This window comes from Salvelinus fontinalis, unplaced genomic scaffold, assembly GCF_029448725.1.
Source record: "Salvelinus fontinalis isolate EN_2023a unplaced genomic scaffold, ASM2944872v1 scaffold_1135, whole genome shotgun sequence".
In the NCBI taxonomy this organism is placed as follows: Eukaryota; Metazoa; Chordata; class Actinopteri; order Salmoniformes; family Salmonidae; genus Salvelinus; species Salvelinus fontinalis.
Genome location: NW_026601344.1, coordinates 1 through 22,190, shown reverse-complemented (window position 1 = coordinate 22,190; position 22,190 = coordinate 1). Strand labels below are relative to the sequence as shown.

At 41.1% G+C, this 22,190-nt stretch overlaps 1 protein-coding gene across 1 annotated transcript; it reads left to right on the top strand.

Annotated features, from left to right (window-relative positions):
• The first annotated feature begins 486 nt into the window (after positions 1-486).
• On the top strand, positions 487-13,560 carry LOC129848725 (sex comb on midleg-like protein 2). The gene is made up of 7 exons (XM_055915827.1): positions 487-687; positions 785-868; positions 963-1,033; positions 1,545-1,779; positions 9,011-9,099; positions 10,032-10,140; positions 10,324-13,560. Exons 1-7 carry the CDS (start codon positions 666-668, stop codon positions 10,506-10,508), a joined length of 795 nt encoding a protein of 264 aa, XP_055771802.1. The 5' UTR covers positions 487-665; the 3' UTR covers positions 10,509-13,560.
• Positions 13,561-22,190: the final 8,630 nt, after the last annotated feature.

Here is a 22,190-nt window from a genome sequence, read left to right as displayed (position 1 = left end):
GCTAGTACAAGAGCATGGACTCCAGTATTACTGTACTCTGGATAAAAGTGTCTGCTACATGGCGTATATTACTGTACCGTCCACAGCCATGACGGCTGTGGAGAGCTCCAAGTACTCTTTGATCTTCAGAAGCCTGCATGGTCCGGAGGCCCAGTAGATTATTACACTGTCTGTCAGTGATGAAATGCACTTCTGCTTTTCATTCCCTCAGAATGCGTTCCTCGTGATTAACACTGATCCTTTTCCTTCTGTGTCCTGTTCCCAGCTTCTGCTGCTTTAGCTGCTGTGGCAATGAAGATGATCAAAAAATTCCCCTCCATGTCAGTTGTTGCTGTTAGATATTTCTCCAGTAGATGTTTCTTTGTGTGTACTCTTGCTGAAACAAGCTGTGGATATAGATTTTGCCTGCTGTACCAACCTAGAAAGAGGGCCCCGCCTAACTCTACTTGTATCCCCTGTTTAAAATGTATCTTGACCTCAGTGGAACTTCCTGGTTAAATAAAGGTTAAGAAAATCATGCATTGGCATTTCCTGGTTAAATACAGGTTAACAAATAAATGTCTCTCTCTGTGTATCTGCTCTAGGGGCTCAGCACCGCGTCGGTAGTGGCACATTGACCAGTCTGGGGTCCCCTCACCTGGCACCTGGTGGTACCATCGGTCACAATGGGCCGAACACCTCAGAAAGGTCATCACTTTTTTAATGCTTTGTGTTGAATTGGTTCTATTATTTTCTATTCTACTCTAAAGTGTTTAAATGAGGTGTTGAACTGTCTCCTTTTCAGAGCCAAAAGAAGAGAGGAGGGAGAAACCTGAGAGAAGTAACCCCTCTCCAGGAACCGGCCCCCCCTCTCTGGATAAATTTAATGGTATTAAACATGTCCTGCAATGTTCTTCTCTGTCACAATATAGTGTAACCTACGATTGTCAGATAGTATGAACTATGACCTTTTGTTTTGCCAGAACCCTTCAGTTGGGAGGAGTACCTTAAGGAAACGTCATCCACAGCCGCTTCTCCCAGCTGTTTCAGACAGGTAGATATGACCTAGTAACTACAACACTATGGGCTGCTTTAGGAAGTGCTTTTTGACTTGTGTCCAATCCCAAATAAACCCCCCCCCCCCCCCCCCCCATGCATTCCTAGATCTGAGAGGATTAGAAAAGGTGTCAACAATTTGGTAACATTAGGTTTAGATAAAACTCTGCCTAACATTAGGTTTAGATAAAACTCTGCCCAACATAACATTAGGTTTAGATAGGGAAAGGGGGATACCTAGTCAGTTGTCCAACTGAATGCATTCAACTGAAACGTGTCATTTAACCCAACCCCTCTGAATCAGAGGTGCGGAGGGCTGTCTTAATCAACATCCACGTCTTCACGGGCCGGGGAACAGTGGGTTAACTTCCTTGTTCAGGGACAGAACGACAGATTTTTTATTTATTTTTGGTTACTGGCCCAACGCTCTAACCAGTAGGCTACCTGTCGCCCCATATAAGCAAATCATTCCATTCATGACTGATCCATTGTCCTCCTGTCTCCCCCAGTCCCGTTTCCCTCCCAGTAATGACTTCAAGGCTGGTATGAAGCTGGAAGCCCACGACCCTCGGAACAACACGTCCATCTGCATCGCCACGGTGATGGGTATGATGGGTACGCGCCTGCGTCTCCGTCTGGACGGGAGTGACAACACCAACGATTTCTGGAGACTGGTGGACTCCTCAGACATTCAGCCTATAGGGACCTGTGAGAGGACAGGAGACATGCTGCAGCCACCTCTGGGTAAGGCTACATAGAGAGATATGACATGTTATAAGACTTTAGAAAAGTTTATTATACATCCAGCCTATAGGGACCTGTGAGAGGAAAGGAGACATGCTGCAACTGCTGCTGGGTAAAGGCTGCACTATATCCTGAAATAACATATAACGTTATAACATATTATAACATAACACATAACATATTATAACATAACACATAACATATTATAATGTTACACCCCTGAAAAAGGGGAGAAAGAATCATGAGTGTGATACGGAATGTTTCTCATTTTACATAAGTAACACATTTTACAGAATAACAGATCTACAGGAAATAGATAGTTTTGTAGGGTACAAGGCTTATTCAAGTCACAACAGTATACACTGTACATCACTGAAACAAATACTATTTTCAATATAACTGTCAAGCACAAAGCTTTAACTCAGTAAACCATAACTCAATTTATCAACAGGCAATAAAGTGTTTGAAAAACCATTACACAAATAACGCCGCGAAATATCTTATTAATAATGCACATGTTCATTCACAATCGACATAAAATGGCAGCTACCTAGCAGTACCTAGCAGTACGAAGCTAGCTGCAACCGAGCAGGGCTCATATTACTCTCTGCAAACTTAACTAACTTCCTCAATATGTTACTAAGACACACCTTAAACACTCTTGACATGTTAGCGAGTTATTACATTTAAATTAATCTTTTTAATCATCAATAACGTACCTGAAAAAGGGGAGAAAGAATCACGAGAGTGATACGGTAATGTTTACTCATTGAGAACTTTTAGTGCAATGAGAAAAGACCACGGTTTCTCCGGGAACTTGAGTGGAGTCGAGAGCAATCGATCTCAGGCTCATAGATTAAGAGCATTTAGTAGATCACAGATTAACACTTTTACCCACGACAAAATAAAGTAATCAACATAACGTTTACACATTCCTCTCACAATTCGTACCCTTTGTATGCTTGACGGATTTTAACACAATTATATACATGTTATCAATCTATCAACTAATACTGAATGCATGATCTTTTTAACCTTAGATGTTTTAAGATCCTCACATACTATGAACTTACTAATACTTTTTAATGTATAACAGGCTATTAGTATTTCCTTTAACCTGTCACAATAACATATAACGTTATAACATATTATAACATAACACATAACATATAATAGCATATAACATATTATAATATAACATCCCATATAACATATCATATAGCATATTATAACATATTATAACATATTATAACATCATATAGCATATTATAACATATTATAACATAACATATAACATATTATAACATATCATATAACCTATTATAACATAACATAACATATTATAACATAACATATAACATTCCCAATCTGGCCCTCAAACCATCATGGTCACCTAATAATCCCCAGTTTACAATTGGCTCATTCATCCCCCTCCTCTCCCCTGTAACTATTCCCCAGGTCGTTGCTGCAAATGAGAACGTGTTCTCAGTCAACTTACCTGGTAAAATAACGGTAAAATAAATAAATAAATAAAAAAATATTATAACATATCATATAACATTACATATTATAACATCATATAACATATTATAACATAACATATTATAACATAACATATAGCATATTATAACATATAATATAACATATTATAACATAACATATAGCATATTATAACATATAATATAACATATTATAACATAACATATAGCATATTATAACATATAACATAACATATTATAACATAACATATAGCATATTATAATATATAATATAACATATTATAACATAACATATAGCATATTATAACATATAATATAACATATTATAACATAACATATAGCATATTATAACATATAACATAACATATTATAACATAACATATAGCATATTATAATATATAATATAACATATTATAACATAACATATAGCATATTATAACATATAATATAACATATTATAACATAACATATAGCATATTATAACATATAACATAACATATTATAACATAACATATAGCATATTATAATATATAATATAACATATTATAACATAACATATAGCATATTATAACATATATAACATATTATAACATAACATATTATAACATAACATATAGCATATTATAATATATAATATAACATATTATAACATAACATATAGCATATTATAACATATAATATAACATAATATAACATAACATATAGCATATTATAACATAACATATTATAACATAACATATAGCATTGTATAACATAATATAACATATAGCATATTATAACATATATAACATATTATAGCATAACATATTATAACATATCATATAACATAACATATCATATAGCATATTATAACATATTATATCATAACATATTATAACATCATATAACATATTATAACAACATATAGCAAATTATAACATATTATAACATATCATATAGCATATTATAACATATTATAACATAACATATAGCATATAACATATTATAACATAACATATTATAACATCATATAGCATATTATAACATATTATAGCATAACATATTATAGCATAACATATTATATAGCATATTATATAATATTATAACATAAAAACAAAGAGTTGCACACTCTATATGTATAACCTCACAGTAATTTATTGGGTAAAAATGTATTACTGTGAGGTTATACATACAGTTGAAGTCGGAAATTTACATAAACCTTAGCCAAATACATTTAAACTCAGTTTTTCACAATTCCTGACATTTAATCCTAGTAAAAATTCCCTGTCTTAGGTCAGTTAGGATCACCACTTTATTTTAAGAATGTGAAATGACAGAATAATAGTAGAGAGAATGATTTATTTCAGCTTTTATTTCTTTCATCACATTCCCAGTGGGTCAGAAGTTCACATACACTCAATTAGTATTTGGTAGCATTGCCTTTAAATTGTTTAACTTGGGTCAAATGTTTCGGGTAGCCTTCCGCAAGCTTCCCACAATAAGTTGGGTGAATTTTGGCCCATTCCTCCTGACAGAGCTGGTGTAACTGAGTCAGGTTTGTAGGCCTCCTTGCTCGCACACGCTTTTTCAGGTCTGCCCACAAATTTTCTATAGGATTGAGGTCAGGGCTTTGTGATGGCCACTCTAATACCATGACTTTGTTGTCCTCAAGCCATTTTGCCACAAATTTGGAAGTATGCTTGGGGTCATTGTTGAAATATTGGTGAAAAAAAAGAAAAGTTGTTCATTTGGAAGACCCATTTGCGACCAAGCTTTAACTTCCTGACTGATGTTGCTTCAATATATCCACATAAATTTCCTTCCTCATGATGCCATCTATTTTGTGAAGTGCACCAGTCCCTCCTGCAGTAAAGCACCCCCACAACATGACGCTGCCACCCCCGTGCTTCACGGTTTGGATGGGGTTATTCGGCTTGCAAGCCTCCAACCTTTTTCCTCCAAACATAACAATGGTCATCATGGCCAAACAGTTCTATTTTTGTTTCATCAGACCAGAGGACATTTCTCCAAAAAGTACGATCTTTGTCCCCATGTGCAGTTGCAAACCGTAGTCTGGCTTTTTTATGACGGTTTTGGAGCAGTGGCTTCTTCCTTGCTGAGCGACCTTTCCGGTTATGTCGATTTAGAACTTGTTTTACTGTGGAAATAGATAATTTTGTACCTGTTTCCTCCAGCATCTTCACAAAGTCCTTTGCTGTTATTCTGGGATTGATTTGCACTTTTTGCACCGAAGTACGTCGATCTCTAGGAGACAGAACGCGTCTCCTTACTGAGCGGTATGACGGCTGCGTGGTCCCATGGTGTTTATACTTGCATACTATTGTTTGTACAGATGAACGGGGTACCTTCAGGCGTTTGGGAGAAAAAAAATCCAGACTTGTAGAGGTCTACAATTGTTTTTCTGAGGTCTTGGCTGATTTCTTTTGATTTTCCTATGATGTCAAGCAAAGGCACTGAGTTTGAAGGTAGGCCTGGAAATACATCCACAGGTCCACCTCCAATTGACACAAATTATGTCAATTAGCCTATCAGAAGCTTCTAAAGCCATGACATCATTTTGTGGATTTTCCAAGCTGTTTAAAGGCACAGTCAACTTAGTGTATGTACATTTCTGACCCACTGGAATTGTGATTAAGTGAAATAATCTGTCTGTAAACAATTGTTGGAAAAATGACTTGTGTTATGCACAAAGTAGATGTCCTAACCGACTTGCAAAACTATAGTTTGTTAACACACAAATTTGGGGAGTGGTTGATAAACGGGTTTTAATGACTCCGACCTAAGTGTATGTCAACTTCCGACTTCAACTGTATATGGATTGTGCCACTCTCTTTGTATTTATAGTTTACAGTTTATTCTCCGTTAGTCAGCACCTCAACACTAAATAATGTTCTCTGGGTCTGCGCCAGCTCATGCTTTTTATTTAACATATTATAGCATAACATATTGTAACACATTATAACAACATATTGTAACACATTATAACAACACATTATAGCATAACACATTATATCATAACACATTATAGCATATTATAGCATAACAAATTATAGCATAACACATTATAGCATATTATAGCATAACACATTATAATACATTATAGCATAACACATTATAGCATAACACATTATAGCATAACACATTATAGCATAACATATTGTAACACATTATAACATAACACATTATAGCATAACACATTATAGCATAACACACTATAACACATTATAGCATAACACATTATAGCATAACACATTATAGCATAACATATTGTAACACATTATAACAACATATTATAGCATAACACATTATAATACATTATAGCATAGCATATTATAGCATAACACATTCTAGCATAACACATTATAGCATAACACGTTATAGCATGACACATTATAGCGTAACACATTATAGCATAACACATTATAGCATAACATATTATAGCATAACATATTATAGCATAACACATTATAGCATAACATATTGTAACACATTATAACAACACATTATAGCATAACACATTATAATACATTATAGCATAGCATATTATAGCATAACACATTATAGCATAACACATTCTAGCATAACACATTCTAGCATAACACATTCTAGCATAACACATTCTAGCATAACACATTCTAGCATAACACATTCTAGCATAACACATTATAGCATAACACATTATAGCATAACACATTATAGCATAACACATTATAGAATAACATATTATAGCGTAACACATTATAGCATAACACATTATAATATATTATAGCATAACACATTATAGAATAACATATTATAGCGTAACACATTATAGCATAACACATTATAACATATTATAGCGTAACACATTATAGCGTAACACATTATAGCGTAACACATTATAGAATAACACATTATAGCATAACATATTATAGCATAACACGTTATAGCATAACACATTATAGCGTAACACATTATAGCATAACACATTATAATACATTATAGCATAACACATTATAGAATAACATATTATAGCATAACACATTATAGCATAACATATTGTAACACATTATAACAACATATTATAGCATAACACATTAGCATAACACATTAGAACATAACACATTATAACATAACACATTATAGCATAACATATTATAACATAACATATTATAGCGTAACATATTATAACATAAACTCAGCAAAAAAGAAATGTCTTCTCACTGTCAACTGCGTTTATTTTCAGCAAACTTAACATGTGTAAATATTTGTATAAACATAACAAGATTCAACAACTGAGACATAAACTGAACAAGTTCCACAGACATGTGACTAACAGAAATGGAATAATGTGTCCCTGAACAAAGGGGGGGGGGGTCAAAATCAAAAGTAACAGTCAGTATCTGGTGTGGCCCCCAGCTGCATTAAGTACTGAAGTGCATCTCCTCCTCATGGACTGCACCCGATTAGCCAGTTCTTGCTGTGAGATGTTACCCTACTCCTCCACCAAGGCACCTGCAAGTTTCCGTACATTTTTGGGGGGAATGGCCCTAGCCCTCACCCTCTGATCCAACAGGTCCCAGACGTGCTCAATGGGATTGAGATCCGGGATCTTCGTTGGCCATGGTAGAACACTGACATTTCTGTCTTGCAGGAAATCACGCACAGAACGAGCAGTATGGCTGGTGGCATTGTCATGCTGGAGGGTCATGTCAGGATGAGCCTGCAGGAAGGGTGCCACATGAGGGAGGAGGATGTCCTCCCTGTAACGCACAGCGTTGAGATTGCCTGCAATGACAACAAGCTCAGTTCGATGATGCCGTGACACACCACCCCAGACCATGACGGACCCTCCACCTCCAAATCGATCCCGCTCCAGAGTACAGGTCTCAGTGTATCGCTCATTCCTTCGCCGATAAACGTGAAGCCGAACATCACCCCTGGTGAGACGAAACCGCGACTCGTCAGTGAAGAGCACTTTTTGCCGGTACTGTCTAGTCCAGCGACGGTGGGTTTGTGCCCATAGGCAACGTTGTTGCTGGTGATGTCTGTTGAGGACCTGCCTTACAACAGGCCTACAAGCCCTCAGTCCAGCCTCTCTCAGCCTATTGCGGACACCGATGGAGGGATTGCGCGTTCCTGGTGTAACTCGGGCAGTTGTTGTTGACATCCTGTACCTGTCCCGCAGGTGTGATGTTCGGATGTACCGATCCTGTGCAGGTGTTGTTACACGTGGTCTGCAACTGCGAGGACGATCAGCTGTCCATCCTGTCTCCCTGTAGGCGTCTCACAGTACGGACATTGCAATTTATGGCCCTGGCCACATCTGCAGTCCTCATGCCTCCTAGCAGCATGCCTAAGGCACGTTCACATAGATGAGCATGGACTCTGGGCATCTTTCTTTTGGTGTTTTTCAGAGTCAGTAGAAAGGCCTCTTTAGTGTCTTAAGTTTTCATAACTGTGACCTTAATTGCCTACCATCTGTAAGCTGTTACTTTCTTAACGACCGTTCCACAGGTGCATGTTCATTAATTGTTCATGGTTCATTGAACAAGCATGGGAAACAGTGTTTAAACCCTTTTACAATGAAGATCTGTGAAGTTATTTGTTTATTATAATGTAACATATTATAGCATAAAATATAACATATCATATATGTTAATAAGACATTATAAAGTGTTGTACTTGCTTATAACAGCAATAAAGTAGCAATATATTCTAAATCTTTAACTTTTTCTTTGAGTTGTCTTTAGGCTTCAGAATGAATGCCTCCTCGTGGCCTATGTTCCTCCTGAGAACCCTGACTGGAGCAGAGATGGCACCAGCCACAGCTTTTAAAAAGGTCAAGAAAGAAAAATGGAACATTTCACATTGGACCATAAAGCTGTATTGTAGTGTATTGATTTACTGATCAATGATTTACGTGTGTGTACATAAACAGATCTGTCTGGTCTGGACTAACATAGAGGTCTCTGTGTGTGTATAAACAGATCTGTCTGGTCTGGACTAACAGAGAGTTCTCTGTGTGTATATTAACAGATCTGTCTGGTCTGGACTAACAGAGAGTTCTCTGTGTGTATATTAACAGATCTGTCTGGTCTGGACTAACAGAGTTCTCTCTGTGTGTATATAAACAGATCTGTCTGGTCTGGACTAACAGAGAGTTCTCTGTGTGTATATTAACAGATCTGTCTGGTCTGGACTAACAGAGAGTTCTCTGTGTGTATATAAACAGATCTGTCTGGTCTGGACTAACAGAGAGTTCTCTGTGTGTATATAAACAGATCTGTCTGGTCTGGACTAACAGAGAGTTCTCTGTGTGTATATTAACAGATCTGTCTGGTCTGGACTAACAGAGTTCTCTCTGTGTGTATATAAACAGATCTGTCTGGTCTGGACTAACAGAGTTCTCTCTGTGTGTATATAAACAGATCTGTCTGGTCTGGACTAACAGAGTTCTCTGTGTGTGTATATAAACAGATCTGTCTGGTCTGGACTAACAGAGAATTCTCTCTGTGTGTATATTAACAGATCTGTCTGGTCTGGACTAACAGAGAGTTCTCTGTGTGTGTATATAAACAGATCTGTCTGGTCTGGACTAACAGAGTTCTCTGTGTGTGTATATAAACAGATCTGTCTGGTCTGGACTAACAGAGAATTCTCTGTGTGTGTATATAAACAGATCTGTCTGGTGTGGACTAACAGAGAGTTCTCTGTGTGTGTATATAAACAGATCTGTCTGGTCTGGACTAACAGAGAGTTCTCTGTGTGTAGGAACCCTCCATGCCCTCCCAGAACCTCTTTAAACCTGGGATGAAGCTAGAAGCAGTGGACAAGAAGAACCCCTACCTGATTTGCCCGGCAACCATCGGAGAGGTCAAAGGTAACAAGATATTTTTATATGACCCACCTTTACCCCATCTCTTTGGAGGACAACTTTATAACTGTACCTCTATAATGGTTGTTATTTACTATAACACTATTGTTCCTTTGTCCCCTATTTGCCGTCTGGTTGATGTATCTCCTGCTACGTCTTACTGTTTGTTATTGTAATCTTTATTTTTAGGTGATGAGATCTTTGTGATGTTTGACGGCTGGAGAGGGGCCTTCGACTACTGGTGCCAGTTTGACTCCAGAGACATATTCCCTGTAGGATGGTGTTCTCTGACCAGGCACAGCATCCAGCCTCCTGGCAACTTCTGTAAGTATCTCAACCTCACCACTAGAGGACAGCAGAGCCCTGCTTTCTGATGCGTTTGACCTGTCTGTCACCACGGGTGCTGCTGGCCCAGGGTTTCTTTCTGAAGCTGCCTGAATGAGCAGAGCTGGATGAGAAAAACAAACTGTTTCTTTCTGCGAGGATTTCGCTGGCTGTTTTCCCCTATTTCCTGTGCTATTTCCTTTTATATTTGACTAAAATACAACTAGTAGGTTTACTACAATTAGTACTTTTCCACTGGTAATAATATTCCTTAATGTGTTCCACTGGTGTACATTCAAGCAGGATTGTCCTTCCACACATTGCATTTGGGTCTAGTTTGCTTGTAAAAAGCCAAGATTATATATATCATTATTTTGTATTGCCTTTTTTTTTTTACAGGTTAAGATCATTTTTTGATTCAAGTAAATCATTGTAAATATATGATTGTGAGCTTCGTAATATCTTCCTTAATGTGTTATCTGTTTAACACTCTACTGCACACAACCTTTTTGCCCCCATATCATTTAAAAAAACTCCTACACATGACAATATGAGATGACATGTCTGTAAATAAGCCAATGAGGTGCAGAAGTTGGTATGACGTATCAATTGGGGGAGGGACCTTCTTACAGGAAGCAGAGCGACCTGAGTAAGTGAAGGGTACAATGCATTTCATTATTTTGCATGTTTAAATAGAGACAATAAAAATATGTACTTGTGTAGGAACCTCTAAAGCAGAATATTTGATAGGTTTTAAACATTTTCTTTTTATATTTATTCAAAAAATGAAATGTTATTTTGTTGCCTCAGGGCAACATTGTGCAGTCGGGCTACTTTTCTTTTTGCCTCAGGGCAATATCATGCTCAATGAAAGACGTGTAAAAGGATGGCCTTGGACAATTTTTGTCCAACATATCCACTGCCATTCACAGGCAGTGGACACAGAGACATTCCATTCTAGCCTAATCTGATAGAGAGGGCCATGAACTTTAGGACAATGACAGCTAGGAAGAATGGGCCCCAGAATGTAGTTTATGCGCAACTTGTATTTTTGGAATGAAAAGAGTGCTTCTTTGTACTACGTTCCCCTTAATCTGTTGTTGGTCTTAACATTAGTTTCAAGTTCTATTCTGTCTTTTTTTCAATAGATTCTTTTTTCAATTATTGATACATTATCAAAAGGCATAAAACTTCCCAAAAAATAGTATATAATATTTGTAGTAATGAACAACCAAATGGTGTGCAGTACAGGGTTAATCCTTCATCACGTCCTACAGTAGCAGCTGGTGTTGATTCTTAATGCTAGATTACTACATGCAGCTGTATTGTTCATACCTATTTGTTCATGTCAAGCTGTGACCAATTATTGTTCCTTCTCAGCATACCACAGGGTATGTGTTGCTTTTCATAACCCTTTGATTGGTAAACCCTCATAGTAAGGCTGATGATCACGAGGCCTTTATTTCATCTATTGGACACAGACTTCCCTTGGCTTTCTTCAATTCCTCAACCTGACCCATTTTTCATAGAAATCTACCCATTTCTTAAATCATTTCTGGTTATTTTTAAGTAATATGTTCTTAACACCAAACAAACTAAAATAGAGAAGTAATTAACTCTTAATTCCATGACAAATGAAAGGGGTTTAACACAACGTTGACTCACCTGTCAATCATTTTAAATGTGTGAATGATTTCAGCTCAGACACACTTTCCTTCAGTGCAGGAAGAATATTGTTTTGCCTTATTTAATAGAGCCTGATTACCAGCCAGGGCCTGTCATCCCTGCTACCGTGCTGTATGCTCGTTTTGATAGGTTTTAGCATACACAAAACATCCAGCAGTCTTCTATACTCCACATTACCAGCCAGGGCCTGTCATCCCTGCTACCGTGCTGTATGCTCGTTTTGACACAAAACATCCAGCAGTCTTCTATACTCCACATTACCAGCCAGGGCCTGTCATCCCTGCTACCGTGCTGTATGCTCGTTTTGACACAAAACATCCAGCAGTCTTCTATACTCCACACTATCTATCACTTTACTTAGAGAGTCAAAACAACTCTCCCAGTACAGCTTCATGATGTCTTGTGCTATAAAGCTTCAAGCTGCTCTCTACAGGTCCGACAGGGGAATTGATATGGGTTGCATTAAGACTTCTGACAGAGGTTGTATACCAAATAGCCCCCTATTCCCTATCTAGTGCACTGGTCAAAATGAGTGCACTATAAAGGGAATATGGGGCCATTTGGGATACAGTCTGTGACTGATGGTGGTAGTTATGTGTCTTTCAAACTGGCCTCAATCTGGTCCTCTTCCCCCCCGAGCCACTGGCATGTTTACAACTGTCTTCCTGTGTTTAGTGTGTGTGTGTCTGTTTGTCATCTGAGTGTGTGTGTGTGTGTGTGTGTGTGTGTGTGTGTGTGTGTGTGTGTGTGTGTGTGTGTGTGCGCCACGGTGTAGGTGCAGAGAGGATATAGTATGACGTGGAGATGGATGCATCTCTTCTCTCAGCAGAACTTTAACTGTTAGGAAACACACACTTCCTCTATCTCAGTATCAGTAACAGTCAGTTGGGGGGTTACTACCACCTTGTTCAGGTCAACGGCTCACATTTCTCTGACTGAAAAAAGTATTTATCAGGCTTCAAATGTATATGTCTTTTGCTATGTTTTTTAAAGATGCAATATGCAGAAATCGCTCTGCTATTTCCTGACTGCTAAAATTCTAATAGTTCTCCTGATTTCAGTTTGTTCCTAAACAACCAATATACGGTACAATGATTCTCTACACCATCTAAAGAGCTGTGAGTAGAATCATTGTGCCATCTAAAGAGCTGTGAGTAGAATCAAAGTGACACATTGCTGCTTTTAAAAGAGGTAATGACATTTATCATTTTTAATCATTTTACATTTTTTTATTTATTTTTTATGTTCCGTTAAACTTTTGTTTGGTTTGATCATAATTTCTACCAAGTTTTATTACAAATCTTTTATAAGAAGTTATCAATGCAACTTGTTAATTTGATGCAGAAGTTTAGATGGAGAAAAGGTTTTCCTTCCCGTAGCTGCTTTTAGAGAGCATGAGATCTATCCTCAGAGTGGGGACTACCCTCCTTATAGAGAGCATGAGTTCTATCCTCAGAGTGGGGACTACCCTCCTTTTAGAGAGCATGAGATCTATCCTCAGAGTGGGGACTACCCTCCTTTTAGAGAGCATGAGATCTATCCTCAGAGTGGGGACTACCCTCCTTTTAGAGAGCATGAGATCTATCCTCAGAGTGGGGACTATCCTCCTTTTAGAGAGCATGAGATCTATCCTCAGAGTGGGGACTATCCTCCTTTTAGAGAGCATGAGATCTATCCTCAGAGTGGGGACTATCCTCCTTTTAGAGAGCATGAGATCTATCCTCAGAGTGGGGACTACCCTCCTTTTAGAGAGCATGAGATCTATCCTCAGAGTGGGGACTATCCTCCTTTTAGAGAGCATGAGATCTATCCTCAGAGTGGGGACTACCCTCCTTTTAGAGAGCATGAGATCTATCCTCAGAGTGGGGACTACCCTCCTTTTAGAGAGCATGAGATCTATCCTCAGAGTGGGGACTACCCTCCTTTTAGAGAGCATGAGATCTATCCTCAGAGTGGGGACTATCCTCCTTTTAGAGAGCATGAGATCTATCCTCAGAGTGGGGACTATCCTCCTTTTAGAGAGCATGAGATCTATCCTCAGAGTGGGGACTATCCTCCTTTTAGAGAGCATGAGATCTATCCTCAGAGTGGGGACTACCCTCCTTTTAGAGAGCATGAGATCTATCCTCAGAGTGGGGACTATCCTCCTTTTAGAGAGCATGAGATCTATCCTCAGAGTGGGGACTACCCTCCTTTTAGAGAGCATGAGATCTATCCTCAGAGTGGGGACTACCCTCCTTTTAGAGAGCATGAGATCTATCCTCAGAGTGGGGACTATCCTCCTTTTAGAGAGCATGAGATCTATCCTCAGAGTGGGGACTACCCTCCTTTTAGAGAGCATGAGATCTATCCTCAGAGTGGGGACTACCCTCCTTTTAGAGAGCATGAGATCTATCCTCAGAGTGGGGACTATCCTCCTCCCTCTCCCTTCCAATTTGAGTCTGATGAGGGGATAATTGGCAGAAGATCGGTCTCAGTGATGAGCCATCAGAGGGATGTGGGGGGTAGAGAGGGTGTGGTTGAAGGGGCGGGCTCACACTTTACCCACGTCTCTATTGTTGAACGTCCCCCTGGTTGAGACGGGACAGTCTGGTGGGAAAAGAGTTCTGCCGGACACACAGTGGAGAGAACAGCCCACTGATTATATTGCATTTACATTTCAATAGTTAACTCCTACACTATTTTAGTTTTTCTTTTCATTAACAGTGATTGAGTAATCAGATTAAGGGATGTAAGAAAGTGTACATTTGATCCTTTATAAAATAAACATTATTTTAGTTTTTTGATTTAAGAGAAGGAACGTGAGAATCTTTAAACAATGAGCCATTCAATGACCTTATGAAAGTTCATTCAGCCCAGTCTGTTATAACATAGAACACTGCTGTCAGTTTGATCAGAGAATCATTTCTAGACTAAATCCTTCCCATACTAATGTACAGTTAGGAATGTGTTCATTTCATTTTCCTCATTAGCAAAAGGCTGTTTTGGGTTTCCAAATTCAGATGTATATATTTTTTTTTTTTAGCAATCAGAATATAATAAATATTTAAAAATATGTTTTTTGGATAATTTTGATCCTGATATATAGTAACTTTTTTCCTTAAACATTAACTCTCTTTATTGTAGATTTTATAAAAATAAAAAGTAGTTTAGCCTTGAGTTGACAACTTTGACTTTTTCATCAAAGTCAAATTAACTTTAGTTTCATGAGGTGAAATTAACTTTAGTTTCATGAGGTGAAATTAACTTTAGTTTCATGAGGTGAAATTAACTTTAGTTTCATGAGGTGAAATTAACTTTAGTTTCATGAGGTGAAATTAACTTTAGAGGATGTGTCATACAATTAAACATAGTTTATCAAATTACGTTTTCGTGGTGTTTTTAAAATATTTTTTACTAGCAGCCAAACGGTTTACGTCTTGGTGTTCTACTGTTAGAGTAGAGAAAGACAATTACAAAAGAAAAGTGTAATTTTAGTATTGTGAATAGATTTTCTTCATTCATAAAATAATAATTGAATCCCATTGTATAAAAATGCCACACAAATGCTCTTCATCAGTAAATGAGGAATAAACGGTTGCTTTTTCAAAACAAACACTGTAGAACACACTTCCATTCTTATTTACCACTTCAATTCAAGTAACATGATGAGTCATCTTCATGAACTATGTGTTTGTAAGAAACACTACAGGAGAGTCCTGAAGTTAGTTTCTAGCTGCTGTCTTTGGTTGTGTCTCTTCTACCTCACAAGCATTAGTTATGCATGATGGGAAAACAACAGCCTCTTCATTTTAGAACAGACCATTTATGAATTTATTAGGGGAACCATTTCCCATAGTTCACAGTCCTACACCCTAACTACACCGGCAGGCTGCCAAGCAACACCCCCGTGTATTATTGTTTCATTATAACCTGAAGTAAATAACCCTCAGGTCATTTCTCTGGCTCCATGGTGAAACAACCAAATGAGCAGCGTTGAGGTCTTGTGTTCTGGAGATGAAGCCGTCTTTGTTTGCCTCAGATCAGTCAGATTAGAAGGGGACTTTCTGAAGCAGGAGGGCTGCTTCCCAAATGACACCCCATTCCCTTTATAGTGCACTACTTTAGACCAGGGCAAATGGCACCCTATTCCCTTTATAGTGCACTACTTTAGACCAGGGCAAATGGCACCCTATTCCCTTTATAGTGCACTACTTTAGACCAGGGCAAATGGCACCCTATTCCCTTTATAGTGCCCTACTTTAGACCAGGGCAAATGGCACCCTATTCCCTTTATAGTGCACTACTTTAGACCAGGGCAAATGGCACCCTATTCCCTTTATAGTGCACTACTTTAGACCAGGGTAAATGGCACCCTATTCCCTTTATAGTGCACTACTTTAGACCAGGGCAAATGGCACCCTATTCCCTTTATAGTGCCCTACTTTAGACCCTATTCCCTTTATAGTGCACTACTTTAGACCCTATTCCCTTTATAGTGCACTACTTTAGACCAGGGTAAATGGCACCCTATTCCCTTTATAGTGCACTACTTTAGACCAGGGCAAATGGCACCCTATTCCCTTTATAGTGCACTACTTTAGACCAGGGTAAATGACACCCCATTCCCTTTATAGTGCACTACTTTAGACCAGGGCAAATGGCACCCTATTCCCTTTATAGTGCACTACTTTAGACCAGGGCAAATGGCACCCTATTCCCTTTATAGTGCCCTACTTTAGACCAGGGCAAATGGCACACTATTCCCTTTATAGTGCACTACTTTAGACCAGGGCAAATGGCACCCTATTCCCTTTATAGTGCACTACTTTAGACCAGGGTAAATGGCACCCTATTCCCTTTATAGTGCACTACTTTAGACCAGGGCAAATGGCACCCTATTCCCTTTATAGTGCCCTACTTTAGACCCTATTCCCTTTATAGTGCACTACTTTAGACCCTATTCCCTTTATAGTGCACTACTTTAGACCAGGGTAAATGGCACCCTATTCCCTTTATAGTGCACTACTTTAGACCAGGGCAAATGGCACCCTATTCCCTTTATAGTGCACTACTTTAGACCAGGGTAAATGGCACCCTATTCCCTTTATAGTGCACTACTTTAGACCAGGGCAAATGGCACCCTATTCCCTTTATAGTGCCCTACTTTAGACCCTATTCCCTTTATAGTGCACTACTTTAGACCCTATTCCCTTTATAGTGCACTACTTTAGACCAGGGTAAATGGCACCCTATTCCCTTTATAGTGCACTACTTTAGACCAGGGCAAATGGCACCCTATTCCCTTTATAGTGCCCTACTTTAGACCCTATTCCCTTTATAGTGCACTACTTTAGACCCTATTCCCTTTATAGTGCACTACTTTAGACCAGGGTAAATGGCACCCTATTCCCTTTATAGTGCACTACTTTAGACCAGGGCAAATGGCACCCTATTCCCTTTATAGTGCACTACTTTAGACCAGGGTAAATGGCACCCTATTCCCTTTATAGTGCACTACTTTAGACCAGGGCAAATGGCACCCTATTCCCTTTATAGTGCCCTACTTTAGACCCTATTCCCTTTATAGTGCACTACTTTAGACCCTATTCCCTTTATAGTGCACTACTTTAGACCAGGGTAAATGGCACCCTATTCCCTTTATAGTGCACTACTTTAGACCAGGGCAAATGGCACCCGATTCCCATTATAGTGCACTACTTTAGACCCTATTCCCTTTATAGTGCACTACTTTAGACCAGGACCCCTATAGAGGGCACAGGGTGTTATTTGAGACAGACAGGGCATCTGAAGCCGTGGCTGCTCCGTGCTCCCTGCCACTGTTTCCTGCCCCTATCCAAGCCGTCTTTCACCAGGTCCTCCAGGGACGTCTGAATAGGCTTGGGTTACGGAGAGAGGGATGAGGGACCCCCCCCTCTTTTTGGGTTCTGAGTCAGGGAGACCCCTCTCTCCCCTTTCCTCCCATTCTCCTGGAGGGTTGTCTGAGCCTTCTAATGCAGCCTACAGGAGACCTCTTGTGCCCATTCCTCAATCGGGGTCCTCTCATCCATTTGAACCTTTTACACCCCCCCCCCCCTCACCCCTCTCCCCAGGCACCCCGCCTCTCAACCCCTCCCCCCCCCCGCCCCCTCAGAGAGTTGGGCCTGGCGAGGAGAGTGAACGGCAGGTGACCGATGAGCACTGTCAATATAGCTCTTTGATCACATGCATAAAACCCTTCCCCCTTTACCCCTCCCTCCCACCCCTCCTCCGCCTGCTAGCCTCATCCACCCCCCTCCTCTTTCCCCGCGATGCAAATCAGCCCTTCAGCTCTCTGCTGCTCTGCTCTGTTCATTCACAGGGACAGAGGGAGGGGCCACTAGTAGCTAGCTCCTCCTGTTTCTAATACCGCCTCAGTCAGGCAGCAGCAGCATGGGGCTTTGTTGTGGACTGGAGCTGGACAGAGAAAGAGAGAACGAGGGAAGGAGAGAGAAATAGGGAGAATAGAGAGAGAGAGGAAGAGGGAGAGAGAGAGAGAGAGAGAGAGAGAGAGAGAGACCCTGACGTTAACCAGGGCTCAAACTAGTAAAGAGGGACTGTTCTGTTGTTGTGGACTACTACTGCTGCTGTTGCTGCCCGGAAACGTAACTCCGTGTTGGGAGTTCCTGGTGAGTTTGCTGCCTCTGCTTTTGTCTGGTGTCTATTTTTAACTGGTGCTGGCTGTTCAGTTCCTCTTCCTCTCACGTGAGAGCCGGCGTTAGACTTCGTCTTCGTTAGCAGTCCGTTTCTAGAAAGGAGGGAATCCACAGTTTGTGTGAATGAATGGCTGTTGCATCTCAGTCCCCCGTAGATGTACTTAATGCAGATGATGTAGCTATTGTTTGCATGGCCCTGACTGTTTCCACCACTCTCTTTGTTTGCTCTGGTTGATTTGAATGATTGAAATGAGGGCTCATAGAGAACAGTCACTGATATTCAGGACTACTGGTCTCTGCTCAGGGTTGGTAGATGTGTCTACCGGCTATCGTATAATGTACATATGTTCAATCAATTTCTGACTGTTAACACAACGTCATTTTGTTAGAACCATGCAATAGAACCATGCAATAGAACCATGCAATAGAACCATGCAATAGAACCATGCAAATTGCTTCATAAATGTAAATTCCAGAATATAATACATTTAAATACACTATTTAGTTCTTAGAGAATTGCTTTACTCTCTTATGTTTATGGAAATATTCACCCATCTTTTTATGCAAAAACCTTGTTTCTAATTATTGGAACATCCTGAAGTAGAAGTACTTTTCCATCAAGTTAAATATTTTGTTCAGTATAAAAATAATTGTTCTGTTTGATGTTTGACACAGTAACAGATTGTTTAAATGGGTCTACCTGGGGCTATCAGTACCACCCTACCCCCTCTCTAAACCCCAGTCCTTCCCTGGTCTACCTCCTCTCTAAACCCCAGTCCTCCCCTGGTCTACCATACTACCCCCTCTCTGAACCCCAGTCCTCCCCTGGTCTACCATACTACCCCCTCTCTAAACCCCAGTCCCCCAGTCCTTCCCTGGTCTACCATACTACCTCCTCTCTAAACCCCAGTCCTTCCCTGGTCTACCATGCTACCTCCTCTCTAAACCCCAGTCCTCCCCTGGTCTACCATACTACCCCCTCTCTAAACCCCAGTCCACCCCTGGTCTACCATACTACCTCCTCTCTAAACCCCAGTCCTCCCCTGGTCTACCATACTACCTCCTCTCTAAACCCCAGTCCTCCCCTGGTCTACCATACTACCTCCTCTCTAAACCCCAGTCCTCCCCTGGTCTACCATACTACCTCCTCTCTAAACCCCAGTCCTCCCCTGGTCTACCATACTACCCCCTCTCTAAACCCCAGTCCACCCCTGGTCTACCATACTACCTCCTCTCTAAACCCCAGTCCTCCCCTGGTCTACCATACTACCTCCTCTCTAAACCCCAGTCCTCCCCTGGTCTACCATACTACCTCCTCTCTAAACCCCAGTCCTCCCCTGGTCTACCATACTACCTCCTCTCTAAACCCCAGTCCTCCCCTGGTCTACCATACTACCTCCTCTCTAAACCCCAGTCCTTCCCTGGTCTACCATACTACCTCCTCTCTAAACCCCAGTCCTCCCCTGTTCTACCATACTACCCCCTCTCTAAACCCCAGTCCTCCCCTGGTCTACCATACTACCTCCTCTCTAAACCCCAGTCCTCCCCTGGTCTACCATACTACCTCCTCTCTAAACCCCAGTCCTTCCCTGGTCTACCATACTACCTCCTCTCTAAACCCCAGTCCTCCCCTGGTCTACCATACTACCTCCTCTCTAAACCCCAGTCCTTCCCTGGTCTACCATACTACCTCCTCTCTAAACCCCAGTCCCCCAGTCCTTCCCTGGTCTACCATACTACCTCCTCTCTAAACCCCAGTCCTCCCCTGGTCTACCATACTACCTCCTCTCTAAACCCCAGTCCTCCCCTGGTCTACCATACTACCTCCTCTCTGAACCCCAGTCCTCCCCTGTTCTACCATACTACCCCCTCTCTAAACCCCAGTCCCCCAGTCCTTCCCTGGTCTACCATACTACCCCCTCTCTAAACCCCAGTCCTCCCCTGGTCTACCATACTACCTCCTCTCTAAACCCCAGTCCTCCCCTGGTCTACCATACTACCTCCTCTCTAAACCCCAGTCCTCCCCTGGTCTACCATACTACCTCCTCTCTAAACCCCAGTCCTCCCCTGGTCTACCATACTACCTCCTCTCTAAACCCCAGTCCTTCCCTGGTCTACCATACTACCTCCTCTCTAAACCCCAGTCCTCCCCTGGTCTACCATACTACCTCCTCTCTAAACCCCAGTCCTTCCCCGGTCTACCATACTACCTCCTCTCTAAACCCCAGTCCTCCCCTGGTCTACCATACTACCTCCTCTCTAAACCCCAGTCCTCCCCTGGTCTACCATACTACCTCCTCTCTAAACCCCAGTCCTCCCCTGGTCTACCATACTACCTCCTCTCTGAACCCCAGTCCTCCCCTGTTCTACCATACTACCCCCTCTCTAAACCCCAGTCCCCCAGTCCTTCCCTGGTCTACCATACTACCCCCTCTCTAAACCCCAGTCCTCCCCTGGTCTACCATACTACCTCCTCTCTAAACCCCAGTCCTCCCCTGGTCTACCATACTACCTCCTCTCTAAACCCCAGTCCTCCCCTGGTCTACCATACTACCTCCTCTCTAAACCCCAGTCCTCCCCTGGTCTACCATACTACCTCCTCTCTAAACCCCAGTCCTTCCCTGGTCTACCATACTACCTCCTCTCTAAACCCCAGTCCTCCCCTGGTCTACCATACTACCTCCTCTCTAAACCCCAGTCCTTCCCCGGTCTACCATACTACCTCCTCTCTAAACCCCAGTCCTCCCCTGGTCTACCATACTACCTCCTCTCTAAACCCCAGTCCTCCCCTGGTCTACCATACTACCTCCTCTCTAAACCCCAGTCCTCCCCTGGTCTACCATACTACCTCCTCTCTGAACCCCAGTCCTCCCCTGTTCTACCATACTACCCCCTCTCTAAACCCCAGTCCCCCAGTCCTTCCCTGGTCTACCATACTACCCCCTCTCTAAACCCCAGTCCTCCCCTGGTCTACCATACTACCTCCTCTCTAAACCCCAGTCCTCCCCTGGTCTACCATACTACCTCCTCTCTAAACCCCAGTCCTCCCCTGGTCTACCATACTACCTCCTCTCTAAACCCCAGTCCTCCCCTGGTCTACCATACTACCTCCTCTCTAAACCCCAGTCCTTCCCTGGTCTACCATACTACCTCCTCTCTAAACCCCAGTCCTCCCCTGGTCTACCATACTACCTCCTCTCTAAACCCCAGTCCTTCCCCGGTCTACCATACTACCTCCTCTCTAAACCCCAGTCCTCCCCTGGTCTACCATACTACCTCCTCTCTAAACCCCAGTCCTCCCCTGGTCTACCATACTACCTCCTCTCTAAACCCCAGTCCTCCCCTGGTCTACCATACTACCTCCTCTCTAAA